The sequence below is a fragment of the Crassostrea angulata genome, chromosome 2 (assembly GCF_025612915.1).
Source record: "Crassostrea angulata isolate pt1a10 chromosome 2, ASM2561291v2, whole genome shotgun sequence".
Taxonomy (NCBI): Eukaryota; Metazoa; Mollusca; class Bivalvia; order Ostreida; family Ostreidae; genus Magallana; species Magallana angulata.
The window spans coordinates 8,219,793-8,239,389 of NC_069112.1; the positions used below are offsets into that span (position 1 = coordinate 8,219,793).

At 32.8% G+C, this 19,597-nt stretch overlaps 1 protein-coding gene across 1 annotated transcript in view; it reads left to right on the forward strand.

The window, feature by feature from the left end:
• Positions 1 to 19,597, forward strand: part of LOC128171913 (transient receptor potential cation channel subfamily M member 2-like) — an 89,431-nt gene that overhangs the window by 50,488 nt on the left and 19,346 nt on the right. The window contains exons 8-17 of the mRNA XM_052837686.1: positions 121 to 389; positions 534 to 641; positions 725 to 787; positions 892 to 1,054; positions 2,720 to 2,779; positions 13,044 to 13,145; positions 13,344 to 13,443; positions 13,852 to 14,083; positions 18,622 to 18,684; positions 18,879 to 19,031. Of these exons, the coding sequence (XP_052693646.1) occupies positions 121 to 389; positions 534 to 641; positions 725 to 787; positions 892 to 1,054; positions 2,720 to 2,779; positions 13,044 to 13,145; positions 13,344 to 13,443; positions 13,852 to 14,083; positions 18,622 to 18,684; positions 18,879 to 19,031 (1,313 nt within the window). The remainder of the gene's footprint in view (positions 1 to 120; positions 390 to 533; positions 642 to 724; positions 788 to 891; positions 1,055 to 2,719; positions 2,780 to 13,043; positions 13,146 to 13,343; positions 13,444 to 13,851; positions 14,084 to 18,621; positions 18,685 to 18,878; positions 19,032 to 19,597) is intronic.

Consider the following 19,597-nt stretch of genomic DNA (forward strand, 5'->3'; position numbering starts at 1 on the left):
AAACAATCGCAATATACATGTTTATGTTTGACGCTATATAATTGTTGACTTTTGCGACGTTAAACTTCAACCATCACATAATTAATTCCTAATGATATTAAAACCATCATTTCGTTAAAGAAAATTATGAAACAAAAGATGGCTCATCAGGAAAAAGCAGCACACATGTTCACGATGATGACCCTACACTCAAAGGCTTTTCATTAACTTGGAAATTTTTGCAAAAAAATTCCGTTAGACCAGAGGAGAGAATATTTGAAGGCTTCAACATGGAATCTAGAGCACACATCTTAAATCCAAAATTTTCTACGCCTACATCACTCCCACTCTATTTTTATTTTGTGTACCAACTTTTACAAGAATCAAGAAAGTTAGAAAAATTTGGACCAGTGAGTTTAAATTCCTTTATGTATTTGTATTATAAACAACTTATAAAGTTATAAAATGTTAGTTTAAAGATAGTTTGTTTAACCTTATCTGTTAGATATTGTTAAGAAAAACTTCATTTACAGTATATTTATATTTTATTATAGACTTTGCTTCTGGAAGCACTTAAAGCAAATCGATGTGATTACGTGAGAGTCTTGTTGGCTAAAGGTGTGAATTTCAGGAGAAGTGATTTGCCTGAACTGTACAGACAGGTGTGCGGGTTTTTTCCTTGTAATGCTCGTGTTAAGGGATCAGCATAAAAGAAAATTACATAAACATATATATTCTTTTTTAGACTGTCGCATGCAACGGTTGTGGTGAAGATCCCCCATGTTTGCATATAGAGTGGATTTTAAAGGTGATTACAGGAACACTTTATTGCCTATTCTTTTTTGGTTAGTTATTTATTTATACCAAAATACCACTATAGTGATACAACCATATTTTTGATTTACTGTCTAGCAATTGGCAGAAAACCATACCAAAACAATGTGTCAACTATCCAATGATTTGAGCACAACAGGAAATATAGAGGAAGGAAACAGCTCGCAAGATTTTAAAGTAGCAGACGCGGCTGAAGCTTTGTGTCGCACAATTTTGAGATACGAAAAGTGCATTCGATGTGGTAAAAGTATAAAATTAACATATCTGAAAAAAAATATGCTTTCCTTCTTATACGTTTTACTCAGTGCTTATATTCAAGGGGTCAATATAATATGACATTCAAATTCGAATTTAAATCTTTTTGCCAGTTTTAATGGATTTTTTTTTACGTTAAACGTTTTTTTTGATAAAAGTTTGTGTTTTTTTTTGTTTATGTATTTCAGACCGCATTTTGCATTTTGTGTCATATACAAGGTCTTAATGCATTAAGAAAATGTTTAGATCCGAACCTTAGCCAACTGAGTGACCCAAGTATTGGCTTTTTCGTCGTCCGTCGTTGTACGTCATGAATCTGATGTTAAGAAATGATATATTTAAAGAAAAAACTCTCATAAAACCATTTTTTTCAAAATTAGTATGTTTCATCTTTGAGGTTGTAAAAATATAAATTGTATAAGCCATTCCTCTTGTTCCATAACATCCCTATGGACAGGGCAACAAGTCAACATTTTACATCTTTTAAAAATCTCTTTTCTCCCACACTCTCTAAAAGAAGACGAATTAAAATTTTGGTTGATCAAGATCCAACAGCATCACATTTTCTTGAGAACGATATCATGTAAAACTTGATTATTTTTATTTCTGAAGTTTCATGTTGTTCCCCAGGGGTCCTTTATTATACATCAGGTGAACGAACATGACCCAAGGAACAAAAATATATATGGTTAAGGGGTGGGAATCTTAAATTAACCGTTTTCAACATATTTGGGCACTTCCTGATTGAGCGGTTCAGAACAACCGAAGGTGCCAATAACCTACATTCCATTTGATGCCCCTTGACACCAGAAACAAGATTATATATGGTTGAGGGGTGGGCATATAAACCGTTTTCAAGTTATTTGTGCACTTCCTGTTTGAAGGGGTCAGGACCACCCCTAGGGCCCATGACCTACATACCATGCGATCCCCCTTAACAAAAGAAACATGAATATATATGGTTTAGGGGTCGGGATCCCAACCGTTTTTAAGAATTTCGGACACTTCCTGTTTTAGGGGAGTCAGGACCATCCCCAGGGCCCATGACCTACATAACATTTGATGCCCCTTAACACATGGAACAATAATACATATGGATAAAGGATGGGGTTCTTAACCGTTTATTAAGATATTAGTGCACTTACTGTTTGATAGGGTTCAGGACCACCCCCAGGGTCCATGACCTACATACCATTTGATGCCCATTGACACAATAAAAAGAATATATATGGTCTAGAGGTGGAAATCCTAACCATTTTTAGGTTATTTGTGCACTTCCTGTTTGAGGGGGTAATGACCACCCAAGGGGCGCATGACCTACATACCATTTGGTGAACCTTAACAAGAATATTTATGGTTTTGTGTTAGGATTCTAACAGTATTTTTGAGATATATGGTCAATTCCAGTTTCTGGGGGGGGGGGGGGGTGGTAATGACCCCAGGGGTCAGATCTAATAAACCCTATATATTGCCTGTAACAGTCAATATATGACTCTGAAAACCCTATAGTATTATCTGTGTCCGTTTTAATATAGTAACGGTTAACGAATCACTGCAAAATCGCGGACTTGAAACATTTATGTTGCAAATAAAAAACGTCAATGCTCGGAAACTAAACATTATCTTTTTGTCTTGCAATACATATATACAGGTATGGCTGAAAATTACAATTGCTGTCTTTTGAAGTCTGAACAAAAGAGATCGCCCCCTAGTAAGTATCAAAAATATTTTTAAAAAAATACACTTTTTTTGACATTAATTGCATATAATAATAAAAATTAACTTACTGTTTAAAGGGACCAGATTAAAACTTTTTTTAAATACTTTTATTGTGATCGGCTTCGGCCGATCACTGTTGTGTCCATATGAGGCATCCGGCAAATGCTTTCACGTGCGCACACATTCCGCTTACAGAAGTAATTCTTATAAAAACTATCTTAGTTTAGTATTTATATAACATTTTACTCAGTTTTATTTCAATTCATTTACGCAGTTAGGTTAAGGACGCCCATGGATTACCGTATGAAATAAATACACTAAAAACGAACTTTATTCCAGACAAAGTATACAAACTCATCCAAATATGGCAATGATAAAGTTTATACATCATTATGTTACTACCGATCTCCCCTACATTTTTCACCGGAACACAGCCACCACATCAGCTGTTTATCACGTGATACGCTAAAAATAGAGCAGCTAGATATGACTTCATTTATTGCAAAAGTTCGACGATATACGAATAAAATATTAAATTGTTGTTTATATCACTTAAAAGAAAATTAATTGCTTAATCTAAAAAGTGCTGGGAGCAACTATAGCAGTACCAGCATTGATCGTTCAAGTTTAATAAAAATTTTCGATAACCGAGTTAATTCACGTGTCAAAAAAATGTTTCGTTTCAAGCAACAACTTGCTCCCAGCACTTTTTACAATCACTGGTATTTGATGAAAATAAAAAAAGTTAAACACAATCCTTAAAATTGACGGGATATCGTTGAACTTTAGACAGATGTATATGATTTTATGCAAATTAGCCGATTTTCAAACGCACTGATGATCAGGATCAAGGGCAGATAATCTGGTGTTGTGAAGCGCGGAAAATTTAAAGATTTACATTGTTAATCGTTGGTTATTCCTTACCTGCACATTTCATTAACCTTTTAAACCTTTCAATTCGTAAAATACACAGGAATATTACCAATTTATTATTTTTTGTTCAGTTAAAACTGAATAGAGTGATAGATTCCTCAATGCACCAGAACAGAATCAGATAACCCCATGCGCGGATCTAAGGTCTGGGCTGGGTGCTGGTTTTCTATAAATGTCTTCCTTATAATTTTAAACTAATTAAAGTGTATATATAACAGGCTAAAGAAAAAAAATAAGAAGCCAGATCCACGCGTACGAAGGATCGTTTTTGAAAGGGGGGGGGGGGGGGCAGACTCATCCAAAAAACCTTGAAAGGGGGGGGGGGGCAGACTTATCCAAAAAACCTTGACAAGCAAAGAAAAAATATCAATATTTCTTTACATACTCTCAAAATAGTTGGGGGCCAACTCCATGCATATTAATTTCTTATATGTAAATTTAAAAAGAAAAAATTCAGCAATAAAAAGCGGAGGGGGGGGGGAACCCCCCCCCCTCCCCCATCTTATGCTACGTACCTGCTTCAATCTACCCCTGTTTATTAAATATGTAATTTGATATTGTTATCAAGTGTGTCCATGCGCGGATCTAGAGGAGGGGTAAGAGGAGTCCCAACCCCCCTGGAAAATGAAAATTTATTAAATTTACATACGTCTAGTAAAATCATCGCAAATATGCCTCGGGCACGACCATCCCCCCCCCTTCATCCTTCAGACACACCCACCCCCCACCCCCTGGAATTTTTTTTTTGATCCGCGCATGGTGTCTCTGCCACGATATAAGTTAATCTTGCTTATAACTATAAGAGTATCTCTACCATAAAATCAGAATATTTTTAATCATATAAAGATACAGAATTCTTTTAGAGACACACTGAACCTCATATTTGTCAAGATTTTCATAAAAAATTGTATATAAAAAATAGTGCAAATGATATCAAATTAATTATACAAAATAAAGGCATCAATTTATACTTTTATTAAAAAGCAAAATTTCAAAACTCACAATTGTAATTTTTTTAAACAGCTTAAATTTTGTTTTTAATAATGTCTTCACACATTCAAAATACACCAAAGCATGATGATGAGCACCTTTTTATCCATCATGTTTATGCATTATCAGGTTATTTTTTTTATTAAATAGTCTGTAGAACACAGGGAATATGTGGGTAGGGAAGACAGGGTAACCTCAAGAGTTGAAACCACAAGAATCGACCCGAAAAACCCATGTCGCCAGGTGGTAGCAGAAGTCCATGTTGGGTGGAAAAAAAAAATCAATTACCGGTAGCTGGGGGAACATATGCATAGCAAATACATGAATATGTGTTACCAAAAAAATACACTGACCATGCAGTGTCATATGTATGAAAACATGCGCGGATCGAGAAGGGAGGAAGATTTTACATTGTAAAATTATCGCAAATATGCCTCAGACCACATGAAAAAAAACAATTACCCTCGGACCTCCTCCCCCCCCCTCCCCTTCCTGGAAAAAAAATTCTGGATCTATGCATATGACAAGATGGCAGTACAAAAACCAAACCAAATAGCTTAGGTCTAAACTATTAACACATATCAAATTGAGAGAGAGAGAGAGAGAGAGAGAGAGAGAGAGAGAGAGAGTCTGCTTTACTCAAAGCTTGATACATGTAGTAAATATTTAATTTCTTTTGATATACAGTACTATATATCTCTTCTCGAAATAATCTTTGACATTATAATTCCATTAGTTTCATTTTTTTTCTATCAATGAATTGTCCATAATGTCACACATAAGCTGATGTATCTGAGCACAGTAACAATTAATCCAACATACACATGTATTTGTTATCTCAAAATTGTTTGTACACAATGTACATGTGCTATGCATGAACACTTTACCGAGAAGTGAATCAATATGTATAAACCATAACTCAAAACAAATAACAATGATTCTGTTAAAAAAAAATCCAGAAAAGACTGTATTATTAATATCAGGGAATATAAATACCCAAAAATTCTGACCTTAGGGTAATATATATATTAAGTTCTTTTCAATTTAAAAATTTAAAATCTTCTTTTAAGAAAAATACATAAATGAATTCTAGAATAGCATATAAGTTTAATTTACATTGGTTAATTTTTTTTAAAAAAGTCTGCTATTGAGGAAATGTATATGTTATTGTATGCATATACATGTGGATAAGGTAGTGAATAATAATAACAAACCAGGTCAGTTTAAAGCTTGTGCCTCTCGAATATTATCTAGCCACTATGCAACCTGGTCTCAAGCGGCCGAGTCTGACCACCACATATGTTAGATTTTACTGGTTGGGGTTTATTATCAGATTATTATGAAGCATAACTGCACATATCTAACACATCAAATATATTAATCATATATTTTTAATGCAGCACATACAAATTGAATATGTAGTACAAATCTTTCTGAACATTTGAATTCATAAATGAAGCTGTGGATGGCAATATGATACAGTATTGTTTTATTAAAATAAAGTAAAGAAATCATGATGCATACATGCACTTGATGATTACATCATTCTACACTTGTGTACCATGGGACCCCACATGTTTATACAGTGTATGCTAACCTACTTGTATTATGGTGTTCAATACAAACCGGAACTAAAACACACATGTACATACAGTATGTATATATAGCATGATAAAAAATAAGAATTCAAAACAGTTTTACAGATATCTACTGTAAACTATACCAGCAAAATGAACAAGATATCTGTGAGCCAATGCTCCCTAGTAATACCCCCGCTCTGATGTGAATATGCAAAATAAGCAAAGTCGACATTTAACAGAAAGCTGGCATCCGATTGGTACAGAAATTTATCCCACAATATAGCATGCCTGAACAAATAGTGTGTTAAAATTTCAAGCATCTGCGATAAACAGTTGCTGAGATCTTTGAGTAAAATTTGTTTGAAAATTTTGGCTAAAATTAACAAAGTACTCATTTAACAGGAAGTTTGACGTCCGATTGATTCAAAAATATACCCCACAATATGGCATGCCTATACAAATAGTGTGTTAAAATTTCAAACATCTGCGATAAATAGTTGCTGAGAAATCTTTGACGGAAATTCGTTTGAAAATTTTAGCTAAAAATAAACAAAGTCGTCATTTAACAGGAAGTTGACGACGATTGGTACAAAAATAAAATTTCAAGCATCTGCGATAAACAGTTGCTGAGAATTCTTCGACGAAAATTTGTTTGAAAATTTTGGTCAAAAAATAAGCAAGGTCGTCATTTAACAGGAAGTTGGCGTCCGATTGGTTCAAAAATATATCTCACGATATGGCATGCCTTAACAAACACTGTGTTAAAATTTCAAGCATAAATGCGACAGAAATTTTTGTTACGGACGGACAGACAGACAGACGGACGGACGGACAGACAGACAGACAGACACAAGGGTAAAACAGTATACCCCCTCTCCTTCGGAGCGGGGGTATAATTATATCATCTAAGATCCAAAAATTTACTGAAGTGCAAAACATATGTATAATCACCATGCAAACATGCATATGCACTTTATAGGTCCTAATGAATTCTATAATTGTGTACCCTGGGAACCCCACCTATTTCAAGTGCAATGTTTACAGTGTATGTTGTGTAGTTCAATACACAAAATAATAGCCTAATAAGAAATAATAATTCAAAACAGCGATGATGTGCAAAACAACACGTGTGTAACGTACATGTACACTGCATGGACTGAAAAGAGCAAATGATTTGAAAAGAAAAGGTCAACACTACCTATTCTGTATTAAAAATACCTTTATTATCTCTCAAACGATGGTTGAGCTGCATTTTCCACTCTCGGCGTCTTGCAGGCCATGCATCGTATGAAAATGTTGACACACCGCTGTCAGCTGCTCGCAACCAAAACAAGGCGAGTGAAAGCGCTGTATTGACGCGGATGGTAAGCAAGCGACAATGTAATTTTCAGAAATAAACACCTTCAGTCACATATTTTCGATACAATATTCTTTAAAATAAAATTCAAAATGATTATTTAAAGCAGTCAATCGATAAATTTTTACAGCGATCGCTTTACTATATCGAAAGTAGGAAAAAGATGAAAACATGAATAATGGGCGGAGCTAACGTCATGAAATGTCACGTGATATTCATGAGGTGAAATCTATGGGAGGCCTTAACCTAGCTGCGTACCTTAAGAGATGCAAACATACATAAAAAACAGCTCAACCTGTTAATTCAAGAATGCACATTTTGTCTCACGCGTAAGAATTTCGATCGAACAATTCATTCAGTAATGCAGTTGGCCTCGATAAACTGACCTTAATCATAAGAAGGTGCTCAATGAACTGACCTCGATCTATTGATGTTCCATAATAGTCGCAAGGAAGACGGCTTGATTTATTACCAAGGTTACGTTATAATGCGACCTCAACGGCAAGTTATGATGGCATTCAATGTTTTTCAGTCGCATTAAATTATTTTAATTCAACTTTTTCTTTGTATACGTGTTAATGCTTTTTGAAGAGCCCTACTCAGTATTCTGAAGAAGAAGATACATTAACATTTTATAATTACGTTAAAAATATAAAACTAGACAAGGAGTTTACGAACGGCTTTCCCCAAATTTATTTTAAAACTAAATGTGTTGACGGTTTATAGTGTACAAATCGATTCAAAATATTCTTTATTTTGTAAAAAACAGTACTGTTTTAATTATTTTACATCAAACTGATAATGTTGATAATGTTGATTGCCTCTAGCTATCAATATATCATTATTGCCGATCATTCCTTTAAAAGGAATACTTGTCTTTAATTCTCTATAAGACTTGTTTTACAAGCACTATTGGACACATAGTATTTATGATATTTCTTAGAATAAAATGTACCTTGGGGTTTAGCAAACTGGTCTAAAACAAAGTTCAAATGTTGGTTCTTTAATTGTTAGTATTCAAGCATATATCGTCTAATATTTCTTTGCAGTTGTTTACCGAGAGTTATTCAGAACTCAATTGCTTTCAAGTAAGATCAGAGTATTGTTTGGATATTGTAAACTAAGGCATAACATTTTTAGATCTTTATTGAAATATTTATATTTTAGCTGAACTCATTGCGTAGGCAACGACCAGGCTATAGTTCGGTGCACAATAGCAGATGTTGACTGAACATAGTTCTCCGCACAAAAATGTGGGGCCACGTTTAAAGAGAAAGTAAAATGTATAGCATGCCGTTTGATTATTATAATTTTTTTTAAATTGAGTTTTTCACTTTCACAACATATATATGTACATACATGACATATCTTGTACATATGTTTATATAATCATCTTGAAAAGCTTCTAAGTATATGATTATTCCTTATTATACAGTTATATAATGAAAAGAAAATTTTGGGAGAGAGAGAGAGAGAGAGAGAGAGAGAGAGAGAGAGAGAGAGAGAGAAGATTAAGGGGAGAGAGCGAGGGAAAGGATTGGGGCATTGTTCACATATGGATATAAAATGTAAACCATAATCATGTGACAGATCCTGTTCTACAGGGATACTTGAGGGAGGAAAAAAGGATAAAACACAAAAACGACATCACAGTTCAAAACAAGATTGAGATGAGACACAATAGAGAGACAATTTAACTATATATAATGCAGTGCTACAGCTTATCACATATTTGTTTGCCAATGGCTTTCATACTCCTTACATCTACAATTTTTCATTAGCATATATTTTTCAGTCAAGAGTTCCAGGAGTTTACTTATAATCTACAGTTAATCTTAGTAAGGGTGTTAAACATATGACCTTCCAACGATTTATTGAATTTATATATACTGTTAAATCGCATTCGGTTTTGAAATGGATGTAGATCCTTTTGTCAGATAGGGTTTTTACTGGAAAAGGATGATCTGTAAGAAAACCTTTGTCGCTTACTTTTAATGATCTGTAAAGTATTTACTATTTTCTTCATGTCTGGATTTATGAAAATATAAGGTACTTTACAGATCATTAAAAGTAAAGACAAAGCACTTGAGTTTTGTTTAACATTCTGCTTCAATTACTAAGTATCTTTTTTAACCAAAACATTGGAAAATAAATTTTCATTTTTATAAAACCCCGAACCTTAACCTAACCCCCCCCCCCCCCCCCCCCGCCCCCGTGTGTGCTTTAAAGTTAAAGTCAATTGCATGTTTCTTTTTAATATGTTTTACGGTGCTACCGTTCTGGCGAGCGCAGCAAGAATTACACATACCTTGCATCATTGTCAGCTTAGTTTTATTTAGGTATCACGAACGTCAAAGAATTTTTGAGAGAGTATTGCTCTACAATAAGTATGCCAAAGGTACTAATTTTCATGGTTATGATACATACAGCGCAACCCCCTTCCCAAAGAGAGAGAGAGAGAGAGAGAGAGAGAGAGAGAGAGAGAGAGAGAGAGAGAGAGAGAGAGAGAGAGAGAGGGCCGGTACCTGTTTGTAGGTGTGTAATTTCCCACTTTTAAATTTAATGGTCTCTCTATATATGCAATATCTACATAAGTTTTTTAACTGTTTTTTTTTTCATTTTATTCCTTTTTGTTAAGTTCAAAATGTCATATTGTTTATTTCCTCCCTACCCATGCATACTCAATTAGCTTAAAATGGATCGATATAACAGTAAAGTATGGCTCTTGCTAATGTATATACATAAAATCTCTATATTAAAAAAAAATAGAAACAAATCATATGTCAATGAGGCAGGTATCGCAGTCTATACTGAAATAGCTAGTTCACGCATTACAGATGTTTGATCCACCTCTAAATTTATCGCGGGAAATATAGCGCGAGTGCACTGTGACGTCATCCATGATTTTGTTCGTCTTTGTTTACGTTTCTCGACTCAATACAGAGGTATGGAAGCATGTAACAAGTCTTTTGAGTCTCGCCAAAGCATATGCGGTACTCAAAACGTGTTTTCAAACTTTAAGTCACCGTAAATTACGAGTTAAAAGTCGGCCATTTTTGGCAAAGCACCACGGCTGAAAATATTAGAGAGCATTATGGGACGTAGACAAAACAATTTGTTTGATGAACTGTAGTTTTAGCTCGTTCTTTTTCCCGCGCACACTGGTTATTAGAGCTCGCTTCGCTCGCCGGCGCGCAGCTGCGCTCGCTAATATGTAAGTTAAGGACAAATTTCCATTGAAAAATTTATCGTTTGCTGACTCCAAGTTTAAAGTTATTTTTTCTTGAAGACTTTGAAAACGATCATATTTTGCTTCACCATATGTCAATTTTTCGAAGAAGGTACCTAACTATTTGTTTCTTTAGATATTATTCATTTATTCAAACCAAATGAACGTAAGTTGTCTGGTTTTTTTTTTCAATGTGATGATTATTCTCTTTAAAAATATATGGAGTCTCGAGGTAAATTGACATACATTTCTCATATGGCTACCATGTATGTTATTTTATCATACCAATTGTCGGAGAGCACAGAACTTCAGAAGAAATAACATTAAATACATTTCTTGTTTTGTTTTGTATTCCTCAAAGAAAGCATTGTATTATTGTGGAGTGTCGTTTACAATATAGAAACTATTCAAAGAACATTTTGGAAAAGCGTTCTTAGCTATAGTAAAAGCATTATCCAGAAAAAAAAACACTAACTAATACATAGTTAATAGTAAGCAATACCCACTTCAAAGATCAGATATTGTTTGTTTCTTCCTATTTCAAGATTTATGTAGCTAAGTTGAGGCTACGTGTAGTTTAAAAAAAAGGACTGAAGTACTGACGGGAGTTTATTTAGTCGATTATCATTTTCTTTAAAATCAGCGATATGTGATTTTGCATGGCAAGTAGTACATGTATCTGTAATCGAAATATTTCTGAGAAATTGTATGGATCCAGGCGAGACTGAACAAGACTAGTACATTAAAGTCTAGCGTATGAATACACGCATACGACTTCAAAAAATGTCTTAACTGTTTGTACCATTTAAAATCTTACTATTTTCATGGTATTAATCAATAATTTTTCTTGAAAAACAATGCTTCACAATACATTGCATCGAATTTATCGATTATTTTCAGGAATTAAGTGTTGTCAGCGGTATTGATTTGTGCTTAGGTCCAAACACTGTTTCACTTTCGGTTTGTCCGAGTAAGTGCTTAGGAGAGCCGACTAAAATGAACTCCCAAACATACTTTAACCGGGTACATTTCTTTTCATTCTTGTACGGTTGATTTACAGCAATATCGGAAAAAAAGCGCAATGCATTTTTATGACGTCATGTGTACTCCGCGCGTATTCCATCACAGCAAATAGTTTATACCAATTGCATTCGCACAAGTACTTGATGATTTTGAATGAAAAAAATTGGTTTATGAATTATTCTTCGGTAGGTAATTTTTTTCCAATTTTTCACTCGAGGTTAAGAGAGATATTTTGTTCATTTAAGTAATTGTCAAAAAATATCGCCACAACCTTGAAGTTAGGCAAACCTTTATTTTATGAGGTCGACTGATAGAGAAATTTGGTGACACGCAAGATATAAGAATATTTATTGGGTTAACCTTGTTTACCTGCATGAAAATCTCTTCATTCATTAGTTTACACAAAGATTGGATAATTTCCAAATCATTAGTTTATAAATAGTAATAAGCATAATAAGAAACTTTTAAACTGTAGATTATCTGATATTAATTATTGATCATATTGCATAATAAAAGTATCTTAAATATAAACAACAGCGGCGTCAATGTAAAGACAACAAGCTTTTATAATTAACTGTATAAATATAATTTACTTGTACGATATATTCCTTTAGACTAATCAAAAGAAATGCATATCATTAACTCAGAGTTAATTACATGTCATATCACATAAAATACGTATAAGTTGTTTTCTACAAATCCCTTTAAAATAAATTGGGAAGCTTTAAGCAAGCATCCGACGTTGGAACTATAAACTAATTTTTGGTATTGACTATCACCACGCACAAGTTTAAGTCACCTTCAGAGTTTAGTCTCCAATTACACAAAGTTACAAAACCTCTTGATAAGAAAGATAATACACCAGACACTGCTATTCTTTCTTTACATTTTTTCCCTTTAATAATCTCATAAATTAAGTGTAAAACCATTATGTTCATTTATTAAATCATTGAATAATGCTGATAAAAACTCATTTCTAATAAACATATTTTTGAGTGATACCAGAAAAGTTCTTTATTACCTGACATCAAAAACAAACAAAGAAGCTTTAGAAAATTCACATAATAGTGTAGGGTAAACAAAAACCTCAATATCGTGTTCCTGTGACGTCAGTGCTACATATACGTCTATTTCTATTTTTCAGGAAAAGATAAAACAACTATTTCAGATATCTTACTCTGGGCTATTTTTGCCAACAGAAAGGAATTGGCTGAAATTTGTTGGCTTAGGAGTGAAAACCATCTCTGTAAGCATACCATTTATCAAATTGCTGTATATTATTTAAACTTGATAATCGAACTGCTGGTGAATGTTTGATACAACTAGTCATTACTTATAAACATTGCGTAAAATATGTTTAGATTATTTTTCTGTTTTAGTGACCGTATTGTTGTGTGTATAATCAATTTAGTTGCTTGATTTAGAAAGGTTTAAATACTTGCAGTGACAGGATTGGTGTGTTCGGCAATTCTCAAAAAGCTATCAAAGAAAGCAAACAATGTCAAGGAACATGTCTTATCTAATGATCTGGAGGAACATTCAAAGTATAGTATAGTTTAATCAATATTAATTGAATATGAATTTTCGTGAAATTGAATTTTTTTTTGGATTCAAGGAATTAAGTGTTCATCGATTTAAATTCTAAAAGCACATCATATACATACAGGTTTTTAAGACAAAAAAAGTATCCTGCATCCCAATAAATAGGCTCGATCATGTCGTATCCTATCACATACTATCCATTTTCAGAAATAAGAATTAAAATTAAAATTGATTTTGTGAATAAGTTTTAACATTCATTTTTGTTTTGCAAAAACCCTCTGAAGTTTATACTTTTATTTGGTTGGCTACAGGATCCAGGATATAATAGAATAGGACAAAAGAGAACTACCATTTTTATTATGTATATTGCATACTGTATTTTATCATTTAAAATATGAACCTTTTTTCAGGTTGTTTGAACAGCGTTGCATTGCCTTAATGAAAAGCATGTACAAGGAAAACACAACTCATGCCATTGATCTGATGGATGATGAGGCATATGTATGGGGAATACATTCCAGTCCCCTTGCCTTTGCTCACGAGAACTTTATGTACGATATAGTTGCGCACACGTGCTCCCAAAAGAACATGAACAAACATTGGTACAACAACTTACCACCTGACATTGGACCGTTCGTGAACGTAAATAAATTTACACAATTTATAATACTTATATACTAAATCCTGAATAATTTCATAAGCTCGTTTAACAATTTGTTAAATGAGGAATAATACATAAATTTCTGTCTTTAAAAGCCGAAAAAACTAAATAGGCATGGAAGTGAAATCGAGATCGAACAACCCATTGTCCAACGGTGGCTTTCCTGTTCAGACACCAGATGCCTTTTTCGAAAGCACAGCATCAACACTGACAGTTTTAAAAGCCCTAAAATGGTCGCACTTACAAAATATTGGACAACGCCTGTTGCCGCAGGGACATCTGCATCTGTTATCAAATGCTAGGTTTCAAACTAAAGCAGCGTATCTTCTCACTGTACTATTGACAACATTTGTTATGAGTTACGTAGTTGAAAAAAACCCACCAATTCCAAGAGATAGGTTTCACATATATATATAGACCCTGAAACGTGATACTACAGCTCTCAAAGGAACCGTACCGTTCACAAAACGAACCGTACCGTTCAAAAAACGAACCGTACCGTTCACAAAACGAAACGTACCGTTCAAAAACCGTACCTTACCGTTCACAAAGCAAACCTTACCGTTCATAAAACGAACCATTTCGTGCAAAAAGCCTGCAAGATAATTTATGCAAGACCCGCCTCAAAACGGCCAAAAAAGCGTTCCGTACCGTGCTATAAGCGTGCAACTTCCATATACGGCTTTATGACCGAATGTTTTTTATGAATACGGACGGAGATTATAGCTGACCAGATAAGTTCAATATTTTGCTAGATTGTTTTATACAGGATTAGATACTAATATTCACCCCTGCAAATGTGTTCGTAATGTTAGTTTTACCGTTGCTAAGTATATAATAAATCCAGAGGTGCTCGAATAAAAGTACACGATATTTCACAAAGATTTGTTCAGTTCCTGTGAAATTTAGAGCGGAGTATATGTATTGGAATAATGTTCTCAAAAACGTAAATACTGGTAGTTTTTCATATCATATTCTACTTTGATTTATGTTAAAACATAAAAATCTTTTTAAAGGTATGTTTTATTTTATCATCTATGAGTTATTTAAATTAAATAAAGCGATGATATTTGGGACACATTAATCGTTCGTGTTCAACCACGTGTAGAGTGGTTGAAAATATAAACATTGGGTTGCTTAATAAAATCATAGCCATGTTTGATGCTTGTTGTGTGCAATACCATGTTTAAAACAAATAATGGGTGTCTGTCTTGCTTAAATGCTTAGTATATCGATCCATTTTCAAGGAATCTTCTGCACAAAATAGTAAATTCTTTTTTACTATTGATGCAACTACTAGGTCAGGCGCGGATCGAAAATAAACCCTTCAGGAGAATCTCTACAAAGCATCTTAATTGTTGCAAAAGCAGATAAATTTTTTTTGGATTGTCACATTTATTCCTAGAACACATTTCATCCACCAATAATGAAGTTTAAAATCAATAAAGCTTTATATTTTATATTTGATTACAAGTAACTAGATTCTAAGATATAGACTAAAAACACGAGGCATGCTTTTTACTGCGAAACTGAAAGGGTCAAATAATAATACGTGGTATAAAATTTAAATCACAATAACATTAGCAGGGTTGACATTAACGCTGTTATTTTTATTTAAAAAATTACAAAAATGTTTTAATTTAAACTCTTTTTTAGTCCTCAATCATTTCTTGGGTTTTCAACTATACTTGAATCGCTGATTTCTTAAACATTATAAAATCTTAATATTCACACAATTCGTAGTAATACTATTTTGATTATTTATATGAATTGTTTGAAACATTGTGTACATGGATTACATAGCTTTAAGTGATTCTCAGAATAGAGAGAGAGAAGGATAGAGAGAGAGAGAACGTGTGTGTTGATTACAATACTTAAATTAACTTTTGATCACTGAACTTTATTGTTTTGCTTTAGGTTTCTATAAACGGTCATTTGAACGTAATTTTTTTCCAGAACTCCACGTGCTTTGCCTGTCAATCAGTTTAAGTATAACAGTACAGATCACGCCATGCGCCGCGTCCTTCTTGGCTCCTCCTACATAGCTAAATGAAAATCAAATCATCGATTAAAAACGTTTTTGTGTAATGTTTTCTTAATCTTTATTTAAAGTAGATCCAGTGTTCTGTGACGTCACACTTTTTTGTAAAACTTTGAATTCTTTTAAAATTGTGCAAGATAATTTTATTTATTTTATGTGAATATAATTACATGGATGTAATTAGAATTATTGGTAGGTTATAAAGATATTTTCGCACTTTATTTTATACTAAATTTCCAATTTTTTATATATTTTATCTATGCAAAGGGGAATCAGAGTCTCTTTCCCTCGCTGTATTTTCTTTTTGTTACCAGATAATTTCTAAATATATTTATCACTTTTAACATTTGTTTGTTGATTACCGGGTATTTTCCGTGTCCTGTTAACAACAAGTATGTGAGTAAACAGGTAAATGAAATAAAATCAGCATTTGTTAAACGTCAGCTAAGTCGTATGCATACAGTGAAGAGCAGACACTTGTCCGACAAAATGATAACTATCGCCATTAAAAGCTATTGACTTGTGTGTATCCAGGTCTGTACATGTCATACGAAATATGTTACATGTGTATGTATAGTTTAACAAAATAAAGTAATGATAATAACAAAAACTAATATTCATATTTTGACTACACACGCACTCTTGCTTCAGATAAGAGAAGCGATGACGGGTTACATGTACAGGTGGGATCTGTGTATACAAATAAATGCAGAAAAATATAGAATCATTATTTAAATGAAAAAAAAAATACGTGTCAAAAACTTTACAACAGTTGATTTCTAGATTTTGAAACTGAAATGATTGTCTATCTTATCATTGATTGCGTGTAACTTTACATAGTACTACAGTAGTACACAATAAAAATGATCATAAGAATTATGAATAAAGAAATAGATAGATGTTTGTTAAAATAACAACTAGCCGAAATTCAAGACAACGATAAAGGAACTAAAGAAACACCGAAATATAGTCTTAACAATTTGTCATAGCAATTTTAAATGGATTAAAAATATTTAAGGACTTTTATTCAAGTATATGTATAGAAATAAAAAAAAATAAGATTTGTTAGAATTATCGACAGATCGCTAAAATAGCAAAAATATATCGGATAAAATGGAACAGTTTTTTTAGTCTATAGTTATGATTTCATTTATCTAAATCAGATACTTGTAATAACAGACCAATCAAAGTTAAAACTATCCTCCGCTTTTCGGGTTTCAATAAGTATACTTTTCACGCAATGTATCAAAACAGAGGAACGGATGGAAGTTTCGATTTTAATTAGATTGAAATACATTTGTAATGTATCACATAAATAAAGAAAAAATGATTGTCATAATTAACACCTTGTTGAAGTATATCAGGCAAAAACTAAACAAAATGATGTCTAACAAAGCGTTCAAGCTATGCCTACCTCATAAATAAAGCGCGCAAACCACAAAGCGTGCAGCTTGTTTTTTAGCAAAGCGTACCGTTCACAAAGCGAACCGTACCGTTCGAAAAGCGTTCTGAACCGAACCGTGCAATGTAGTTCCACGTTTTAGAGTTTGTAATAAATAACTTCATAAATCTTTAGCAACGTTTGTTTGAATAAATAAAATGTATCGTGTAGAAAATAAATATATTTATTCTTTTTTAAGATAAAAAACTACTTCAAGTAAATTGTTTATGCTTATGATGTAGATGATGTATGAAAAGGTTCATCGTTTTTATAACATAAACAGGCAAATGACACAGATACAGATTTTTTTTTTTAGAAAATATATCATTAACAAATTTAATAAATGTTTAATTGATGAATTTCACATTTAAGTTAATTTGATAAACAATAGCTTACCTGCATTCTATGTCACGATTTATGAGATTCTCATAGTTATGAATAAGATGTAGGTTTCTTTAAAAAGGAATTCGAGAAAACAAAAACAATTCCTAAACTTTGATGATTTGATAACATGTCAACCAATTCATATCTCAGTGACCTTTAGTTGAACATGACTATTTTACATGTACTTATATTGATGCTTGACAAAGGCAGATAATTGAACATTTACTTTATAAAATATCTCAGCCGTCAAACTAAAAGCAAGTGTAATGCAATCAATTCGACGTCAAAATTGACATCTTGAGCAATAACTAACTTCACACATGAGCATACGTTTTACTCTTGTATATTTTCATGTAAAAAGAAACATATAAGCAGATGATTAAATGGTCCCTCATTTTCATTTGATTAAAAAACTTTTAACACGCAAATAAAATAATGTGTTGTTATAGTAACTGTTCCATTGCAGACATATACGTAAATGGAAGTTAGATATATATGCCAAATCGGAGTGCATCAACGGTCTCAGTTTACACTTACTTGCTCTTAGATTACTTGTATTAAAATGTTCTACAACAAAATAATATATATATTCCATATTAAGAAAAAAGTAAAATTGGGACATTAAATAGCGCATGTACTTCTTGTATTTTTAGTCAATATTCACCAAGCCAAGACAGTTTCTTACTGCCCCGCTGACTAAATACGTCATCAATTACGTAAGAATTATTTTTTTTGTATATTTAAGATAAACATAGTATAGATTTTTTTACTCATAATCATAATAATGTAACACAAAATTATCGTATCATTTTACACTTTACATGTTAAACGCATAGCAACTTTTAACTGTTCTATGATAAATATAAAAAAAATGTATTTGTTTACTAAATAGCTTATTATTCTTTTTTAGTTTCTGTTTTTCATAATGCTGATCATGTACAGCGCCTTTGTACTGACAAGTATAAGCACCAAATACTACGTACATGACATTGCTAAAGTCTTCGAATACTACGTATATTTCTGGGGCGCTGGGGATTTAATGGAAGAAATCATCAGCTGTTTTGTAAGTGTAGAAAAAAATCTAACGTATGTGTGTATTGCTTTTAAAGGGGCATGGTCACGATTTTGGTCAAGAATTAATTTTCTGTTTTTAATGCTAAAATGCTTCAGTTAGGCATTGTTAACAGGTAAACAAAATATGAGTGTTGTTTGTTGAGATATAAGCGAGTTAGAGAGCTTTCAATTCTTTGACATGTAAACAAAGCTTTTGTTTAAATTTTGAATGTTGAAGCGAAGATTTAAAATTTGGACATATAACGAATGTGTTAAACGTTAGGAACTCTTTATGTATGTTTAAAATGAATAAGAATATAAAGAAAATCAGCTTGAAACAGGTTTTTAATTGGTATATTGAGCCTATGTAAACAAAAACAGGGCACGGGCCTTGTTTACACGACACAGATTTGTGACCTCTATATCTTGCTCAAAACTTAAAGACAGCCTGTCAACTTTCATTTAATCATTAGAAATGCATTTTTAAAGCATTGAAAATAATAAAAAAAAGAAAAATAGAACTTGAAGAAAATCGTGACCATGCCGCTTCAAGAAGTATGATACAGTTTAATGAAC